We start from the raw sequence: 8,410 nt of genomic DNA, 5'->3' as shown, positions 1-8,410 counted from the left end.
GCACACACCCTCGCACCCAGGCGGGGGAGCGCACGGACTGGCTCGCTGCGCTCCGAACGGCGCCGTTCTTCTGAAGCCCCGCCCCCTACCCAATCACTGTTTGACGCCGGCTCCCCCCCCCCCCCCCGCCCAGCGCGAGGGGGATGACGCAAACGCTGGCCCGCGAAGGGACTACAGCTCCCGGCGGCCCCTGCGCGCCCCGGTGTCCTGGCCGCTGAGCTGACGTCACCAACCGGGAGAATAAGATGGCGGCCGGCAAGGGGAAGCCTGTGGCTGCAGCAGCGGCCGGGGCACCAGCAGGCTACACGGGTAACGGGCTGGGGCTGGGGCTGGGGCTGTCTGTGGGAGGGGTTTAAAGGGGGGAACGCCTAGCCCGAAACCCCGGGGTCCCCCCGCCCCAGCGTAGCCACAGGGGCTGGTCAGGCCCAGCTTTCCCCTCACGCGCCGCCGGACGCGCAGGAGCCCGCTGGGCCCCGCTTCTTACACCCTCCGGCCCCGCGCCGCCGCCGCCGCCGCCGCCTGGCTTGGGCGCGGGTTGCTCCGCACGCTGCCGTCCCCGCGCCTGCCTGCCCGCCCCGCAGGGCACCGGTCCCGTGGCCCCCTCCCTGGCCTGGTGCCACAGCACAGCTAGAAGCCCCAATGTCATGAGCAGGGATCCCCGTTTTCTGTGATCCCCCCCGGTCCTCTCGCCACAAAAAAATTCTTGGATTAAAAAACCATAAGTCTGTGCCCCCCCCCCCCCATGATTAAAATGAAACGCTGAGCTTAAGTTTCCCTAGCCACGTTATGTACAGGTATCAACTGAACACAATGTTTTACTGATTTATTTACAATTTTTAAACAAGCTGCCGTCAATTATTACAATAAAATTAACAGACTTGCTCTCTGGCCGCCCAGCTCTGAAGGCAATACCATACCAAACCAACTTTATTTCTGTGCTGCTGGCGGCCATGCTGCCTTCAGAGCGGGGTGCCAGACCAGCAGCTGCTGCTCTCCGCTCTGCCTTTGGAGCTGGGTGGCTGGAGGGTGGCAGCTGCTGGCCAAGCACCCAGCTCTGAAGGTGGCACTGCTGCCGGCAGCTTTTCATGCTCTCCTCCCCTCCAGAATACATTCCAGGTACCACACACACACCCCTCCACCACCACCCTGCAGTTTGAGAACCTATGGAATATGTGATACTGGTACTTCCAGTAAAATGTAGTTAATATGTTTTTATTTTTTCACAAAATGTAAAATTTAAAGAGTCTGTAAAAATGCAAATTCTGTATTTTTTCCATGGCAAATGGATTTCTAGGATCCCTGGTTATGAGTAAAGCACTTTGCACCTTGACACACTTTCCTGACTGGTCAGGACTGGTGGGTGTTGAGGGAGATCCAAAGATTTATTTGTGGGAGCCAGGTAGAACCTAGTTAGGCAATGAAGTCAGCAACTGATGGTGTTGCCTCCTAAAATGCTTTCTGGAACTTGATGCTCTGCTGAAGTCAGTTGCTGTAAATTGCTACATCTCTTTAAAAATTGTCCCTTTTAGCCGTTCCAGTTAAGCTTTCTGAGAAGCAACAGTCACCTCACTACCTGTATGTGAAGGAGCACAAAGTCAGAGAAGGCACCGATAATACCTACCCTCCACACCGTACTCTCTTCGTCCTAAATATCCCCCCGTATTGCACAAAGGTAAGTTGTTGGTAGGGTTGCCAACTTTGGTTGGACAAATTTCTGGAGATTTCATCACATGACATAATCTTTGATTCCTGGAGACTCCAGGACAATCCTGGAGGATTGGCAACCCTAGTTGTTGGGCTGGAAGAGTTATGAAAGGAATATGTGAATGTGGTCTTTTTACTGGGGGCTGAAGCATAACCAGAAGAGCAGAGAGGGATGCTGTAACAAGTACCGGAACTCCTCACTTAATGTCGTCCTGGTTAAGGTTGTTTTGTTGTTATGTTGCTGATCAATTAGAGAACATGCTCATTTAAAGTTGCGCAATGCTCCCTTAGAACGGTTAGCAGCTGTCTGCTTTGTCCACTGCTTGCAGAAAGAGTAGCCCATTGCAGCTAGCTGGTGGGGGCTTGGAACCAGGGTGGACTGGCAGCCCCCCTATCAGCACCCCACTCCCCTAAATGCCCCATGCGGCAGCTGCCCAGCAGGCTATTAATTGCCAGGCAGTTCAGCTGTCCCTCCCCCCCACTGCCATGTGCTGCTTCTGCCTTGGAGCTTCTCCTGGGAGCCTGCTTGCAAGAGGGGAGGGGAGGGGAAGAGCGGTGCTAATGCCAGGGTATCCCCCTCCCTCCACTCCTTTATCCCCGGGGACACACGATAGGGCTCAAGATGGAGGGAACTTGCTGATCTACTTAAAAAGGCAGTGTACTCAGAGTGGGGTCAGCATATTTAAAGGGGCAATGCGTCTCTCACACACGTGCATGCACACACACGGTGTGTGTCTCTGTCTCTCTCACACACGTGCACGCACACCATAGCACTTTGGAAAGTGGAGGGAGTGGTGCACTCCAGTGGGATAGTGTGGGTTCGTTAGCATGGGTTCAGTTTCCGCAGGGAATGTTTGCAGCCACTGCCATGCATCTATTGTGTTTCCTCCCTCCGTTTGTGCTGCCTTGTAGAGTGTGAGGCTACATTAACAACAATGTGTTAACCCTTGAGGGCTCAGCCACGTGCTAGTTCATCATTTAGCAGTAAGGCATTCCCTGGGAAATATCCCACCCTCTGACTCCACTACCTCAACCAAGCTTCACAATCATCATTGCTATGTACAGTATTAAATTGTTTGTTTAAAACTTATACTGTGTGTGTGTGCGTGTATATATATTTATTTATTTCTCTGGAACCTAACCCCTCCCCCCCTTTACGTTAATTCTTATGGGGAAATTAGATTCACTTAACATTGTTTTACTTAAAGTACCATTTTTCAGGAACATAACTACAACATGAAGTGAGGAGTTACTGTATGTTAGTACTTGTATGGGAGAGCTGCACGGTCCAAACGGTGGTGCAGGGAGAGGGTGACGATGACATAGTAAAGGTCGTGCTTCCCTCTGAGGCTTTGTCTAGAATAAGGAAAAATGTGTTTTGTTTGTTAGCTATAACCCCATTTGAAATGCCACTTGGGATCTAGTATAGATGCAGTTTAATACCTTTTAAACCCAGGTTAGCTAGTCAAAGACAACCATAGTGTGGAGCCAAAAGTTCACCTTGACTAGCTAACGAGTTTTTGTAAAATCACCCTTTGTCCTCGTTACTAGTTACAGGGGGATCGCTGAAGCCCATGTCTGTCTTTCTTGCCTGTAAGAAAGATAAATTTGCCTGGTGCTCCTCCCATTTTGTGACAAATCCAGTAACCATGGGAAGTTGCCACAGATTTGCCCATGCAACCATCTCAAGGGAGCTGCAGTGCTTCTGGAGCTTATTGATTCTACTAGGGACTCTGTTACACCAGTTCCACAAGGAAACTGGTGTAAGCTTGTTCAATCAGCACAGAGGTGTAGGAAATCATTGCATTTAAAGGTCCAACTGATAGGCCATCTCACTGACCAAAGGATTAGCGGGGCTTCATAGGAGCTGGGTTTGATCTTCATTCCAATATCACTCCTAAAATGTGTCTGTGCTTCAAAAGTTTGTGCATGTTTTTTGGCCACGATGCAGCTACACAGAAGGATAAGCTGATACAGACACAGCTCAGGAGTTCTTGGCACTGTGTTCTGAAAATCTGCTGTGAGCAAATCTTTTCTAACAGTGATGAAAACATGTGAGTCCTGTGCTCACTATAATTTATCCCAGAGCAGTTGCACCACTATTTGAAAACAGGTACAAAACTTGAGTGTGTGCACTCCCTTGTGGGCTGGGGGTGCTGCAGAGGCTAGGTCTGGCTCCCTAGTGGTAGGTGCGCTACCAGATGGGAGACCCAGGCGAGGGGGGCTTGCTCCTTGATCCACCAGTTGCAGGAAACATTGTGAGGCATCAAACTCTGCCTGTGAGGGAAATATCAGAGGGCTTCCTTGTCACTCAGCATTGACAGCTGCAGATGAGTACAGGGAGAGAGTTATAAACCATCCTCAGCTGGGAGGATGGTGATGGCTGCAGTGTGGAATCTTTGCAAGTAGGAGGGAAACAGGTACAGTGGAGTGTGTAGCCTCCATCTCCCGATGGGAGGGCACACAGGTGAGCCCTGGTCACTTTTCTCTTTCTCCCTTGTATTAAGGCATGTCTGTCCAGGCTGTTTTCTTGCTGCTCATCTGTCCAATCTGTGAATGTGTGTGAGAAACCGGGGCCACGAGAGAAACCAGAGGCGTCCAAGTCCAAATTCTTCAATCTCAAGACAGTTCCGGTAAAGCTCAAGGGAGACTCTGAGAGGAGCAGAGGGAAAGGGGGCATGCTGTAGGAGCTAGGATGGGAAGAAACCTGAGGTGTTGGTGGTGAAAGAGGCCTCCTGAGGGATTCTTCAATTTTTTTTAACTATCTCCTGGCAACCCCAGTGCTGGCTGGAGCCTTATTTCTCTAATAAAGCTGCTCGTTCTGTGGAACTGCTCGCTCTGAGGGTGCTGATTGTCACCGACTGTACCAATGTGCTGCCTTTTCCCTAGGGATTCCGAGTGGCTTACGTGGTGTTTAAGAATCCGGCTGGGATACAGGCAGCCAAGTCCCTATCACTGCAGGGCCCTCTGGAGATATCTTCAGAGAGTCACCCTGTGAAAACCGGTATCCGCAGTAAGTCATCTGGTGCTCTCCAGACTTGTCGGGGGGAGGATGTATTGGAGGGGTGTCTCATCTTGGCTATACCCCGTGCCATAAAAGTGCCATCCAGGTTGTGTGTCAATCACCCCTCAACAGTGATTCTCACGTGCCGCAGGTTGAGCTGGGAGTTGTCCAGCTTTTCCCATCCCTTCTCCTTTTGTTCTGCATTCCCTGTATTCCTCACTCATCCCACATGGAGCGTCTCATGCTAGTGGGAGGACTTAGTTCCTGATCATAGGCTCCATAACCAGCTACTCTGGAAGGGGTGGGGAGGTCTACAAGGGAGTTGCAGTTGTCACCCTTGTATGGTGCCTTGGTCACTCAAATGGTTATGCGGCCCTTATCCATAGTCTTTCAGTATCTTCTCTGGTTTGGGGGAGTTGGCCTTGACTTGCTTACAACTGAGAATGAGACTAGTCCCCATTCCTATGGCACCATGCATTGAAAGATCCCAGTGTGCTTTACTGACATGAATGAACTATCCAGCTGGGAGCACAGTCCATGGCAGAGCCAGGATTTCCTGTGCTTTGGCGGCTCCTCCTGCAGATGCTGACATCCTCACTTTATTTAGAATGATGTGATGCACTGTAAGGAGATGTTAGGTCCTCACAGCAGAGGATGTTAAATTTGACCTTTGAATGTTTAGGGCCCTGGCTGGCTTGTGTAGTGGGGCATGAAGCCACTCTGCTCTGACATGGGATTCTCCCTGGCCCTAGATGTGAGTGGCTCTCCGCTATTCTCCTCTCACAGCTGTTTGTTGGCCTGCGTGAAAAGAGCTGGTAGGCATCAGACCAGATCACGGTGAGAAAGGTGCCTAGGTCCCACAAACCACTGTGGCCACGTTTGTCACTCATTGGCTCCCTTGCTGGCTATCTCTGCAGGCAGGCCCTGGAGTAATGACGTGGAGACTGACCCCCTCTCTGGTCCCTAGAGTTGTTCTGTCCAGGGCTGCATTGAGGTATCTTGTTGCGGGTAGGCTCACTGCAGAGGCAGCCGCTGACTTCTTCTCTCCTTGTCTCAGAGTGGATCGCCAGTTATGCAGCTGCAGTGGTGGATCCGGCGGAGCTGAAGGCTGAAGTGGACACCTTCATGCAAGCCTATGATCAGAAAATAGCAGAGGTAGGAAGGGCTGATGAGATAAACCAGGCATGTGCTTTCTTAAAGGATTCTCTGTGCCTTGCAACTCCTTGGGGATTGTCATTGCTGACTGGCCTGTTCCTGTTCGACAAAGCAGCTCTTTGTGCAGCAGCAGGAATGCCTCAGTCTTCCAGTATGTCACATGCTGTCATAGAATCAAAGAATATCAGGGTTGGAGGGGATCTCAGGAGGTCATCTAGTCCAACTCCCTGCTCAAAGCAGGGCCAATCCCCAATTTTTGCCCCAGATCTCTAAATGGCCCCCTCAAGGATTGAACTCACAACCCTGTGTTTAGCAGGCCAATGCTCAAACCACTGAGCTATCCCTCCCCCGTCAGTTTGTCCGTGCTCTTTATCGGGGTAGCTGGCTGGGCAAGGCCTCCTGTTTGGGCCCAGGGTTGCTGTCTCCCAGTTGCTGGCAGGCAGCGCCCAGGCACTAGGTCTGACCAGGTTCCATTACCCTCCCCACAAGCTGTGGTATAGTTACCACAAACACACCAGCTCTTGGATGACCCACTGGCTGGGATTGTAGTGCTCACATCCTCAGCCACTTTGCATCACAATTCTACAGCTCCCCAGAACACCACCCTGGGCCTTCTTGCATGGCAGAGCAGCAGGTGCTGGGATTCTCCATGCCCTTGGGGTGTGAGGGTGGTGTTTGCTGGGCGACAGCCTCAGGAAGCTGTTGTGGAATGGGACCAGTTGGCTCATGACAGGTTTGGACTAAGCTGCATTTTCTCCCTCATCCTCCTCACGTAGGAAGAAGCCAAAGAAGAGGAGGAGGAGGGTGTTCCAGATGAGGAGGGTTGGGTGAAGGTGACACGGAAAGGCCGAAGGCCTGGACTCCCCCGGACAGAGGCTGCCAGCTTGCGGGTGCTGGAGAGGGAGAAGCGAAAAAGAGCACGCAAGGAGCTACTCAACTTCTACGCCTGGCAGCATCGTGAGACCAAGAGAGAAAGTGAGTTGTGTAGGCAGGGGGTGACTATCTCCTTGTTCCCAAACGTCACAGTCTGAACACCCCCCAGTCTGGGTTGTTTGTTTCATCACCAACACTGTGACAGGTGAGAGTGGCCACCACTGCTCTCCCGAATTCCAGGCACAGCTGCAGGACAGCCAGCAGCACCACTTCAGGCTGCGATCCTGTCAGATCTTGGAAGCTAAACGGGTTTGGTTCTCTGGTCAGTATTTGGATGGGAGACCTATGAGGAAAACCCAGAGAAGCGGAGTTGATTCAGATGGTCACATTTTCCCCTTCCTAGTTAATGCAGAAGTAATACCAAGCAGAGTGCTGTGGGGTGCTTGGGTTGCTGTCTGAATGGGACATGATCATGAGATCCTTGCTGTCTTGTTCTTCTTGATTTGATTCCATGCTAGTCTTTGTAAGAACATGTTTGCTATAGCCTCTGTCTCCTTTCCAAATTCCTGTTTAGGTGGCTGTGTTCTCAGTTCCCCCTTGAATTGCCAGTGAATATAATTTTCACTGGCTGCGTACAGGCAACTGTATAAAAGTAAACAGTGTCATGGTCCACCCCAGATGGAACTGCAGCGCAGCGGTAGACAAGTGAGTCCCTGTATATGCAGCACCAAATTCAGCACTGATGCAATGGGAATTGCATCCACTTAACTTGAGTGGCTGAGCCTGCTTGTGCTGGGACTATCCCAGTCAGTAAAGAGCTTTTGAGAGCTGCCAGGGTACAAAGCTCTTGAGAAAGGTAAATTTGCTGCTCTTGGTAATGTGGCCATACCCAACCCCCCTCTTCATCCTTTCAGACATAGCCCAGCTGAGGAAGAAGTTTGAGGAGGACAAGCAGAGGATTGCACTGATGCGGGCCCAGCGCAAGTTCCGGCCATACTGAGCCACTCTGGGCGCTGCCACGTCCTTGGATGTTTCCGCGGAAGGGCACGTTGAAGTTTACAGACGGAGCACGTTGAGGGGCCTCTAGGAAGTGCAGTGACACCGATTTGTTCCCTCTGCTGTAACCTGGGCCCTAAATGGGAAATCCCTGGTGGTTACAAGTGGTGGGTCGGGTGGAGCTCTTCATCTGCTGAACATGCCTCTAGTGGCAGCAAGCCCAGCACAGAGACTCCAATTAGCATGACTCAAGTGCAGTTCACAGGCTGCCGCCCCTCCTGTAACCAGCCTTCATGTTTTCTCTTAGTGCACTGTCTCCTCTGGACACCCCTGTTATACCAGATCCCCCAGTAAGGGACGAGACCCACCCCCACTCCCGGATGACTGCAGGGGGACTGCTGCTGAATCAAAGGCAGCAGAAGTCCACTGTACATGAATTGTAAATAAACTGCCCTTTTCCTATGTGCTGCCCTATTGCCTTTGTCAACCCTCAGCTCGCAGCTCTCCACATGCCTGCTTGAGTGGATGACAGGGCAGGAGGCCAAGCTAGTGTATTGCCTGCCATGGTGAGGCTCCTCCCCCTCCCTCACTGAGATGGGCACTTGTGACTCAGGGTTTGGGCAGAGTTGCTCTTTCACAGAAACTGCTCTTGTTTGGAAAGTCGGGGGAGGGGACGTG

The 8,410-nt window shown here is 51.8% G+C and overlaps 1 protein-coding gene across 2 annotated transcripts; it reads left to right on the top strand.

The window, feature by feature from the left end:
• The first annotated feature begins 179 nt into the window (after nt 1-179).
• Nucleotides 180-8,194, top strand: RRP7A (ribosomal RNA processing 7 homolog A). 2 transcript variants are annotated; one of them, XM_075124235.1, is made up of 7 exons: nt 180-309; nt 1,530-1,672; nt 4,212-4,337; nt 4,594-4,717; nt 5,766-5,863; nt 6,640-6,838; nt 7,651-8,194. In XM_075124235.1, the coding sequence occupies exons 1-7, from the start codon at nt 246-248 to the stop codon at nt 7,734-7,736; spliced, it is 840 nt and encodes a 279-aa protein (XP_074980336.1). In that variant the 5' UTR covers nt 180-245; the 3' UTR covers nt 7,737-8,194. The 2 variants fall into 2 exon arrangements, with proteins under 2 accessions (XP_074980336.1, XP_074980337.1); XM_075124236.1 differs by lacking the exon at nt 4,212-4,337.
• Nucleotides 8,195-8,410: the final 216 nt, after the last annotated feature.

This window comes from Caretta caretta, chromosome 1 (assembly GCF_965140235.1).
Source record: "Caretta caretta isolate rCarCar2 chromosome 1, rCarCar1.hap1, whole genome shotgun sequence".
Taxonomy (NCBI): domain Eukaryota; kingdom Metazoa; phylum Chordata; order Testudines; family Cheloniidae; genus Caretta; species Caretta caretta.
The sequence above is the reverse complement of the archived record's forward strand: the minus strand, read 5'-3'. Positions and strand labels throughout refer to the sequence as shown.

Excerpts from the sequence above, each read along its gene's own strand:
- RRP7A (XM_075124235.1), top strand. The coding sequence starts at position 246 with ATGGCGGCCGGCAAGGGGAAGCCTGTGGCTGCAGCAGCGGCCGGGGCA. Across the intron at positions 310-1,529 it reads GGCACCAGCAGGCTACACGG|CCGTTCCAGTTAAGCTTTCT; the intron begins GTAACGGGCTGG and ends TGTCCCTTTTAG. Across the intron at positions 1,673-4,211 it reads TCCCCCCGTATTGCACAAAG|GCATGTCTGTCCAGGCTGTT; the intron begins GTAAGTTGTTGG and ends CCTTGTATTAAG.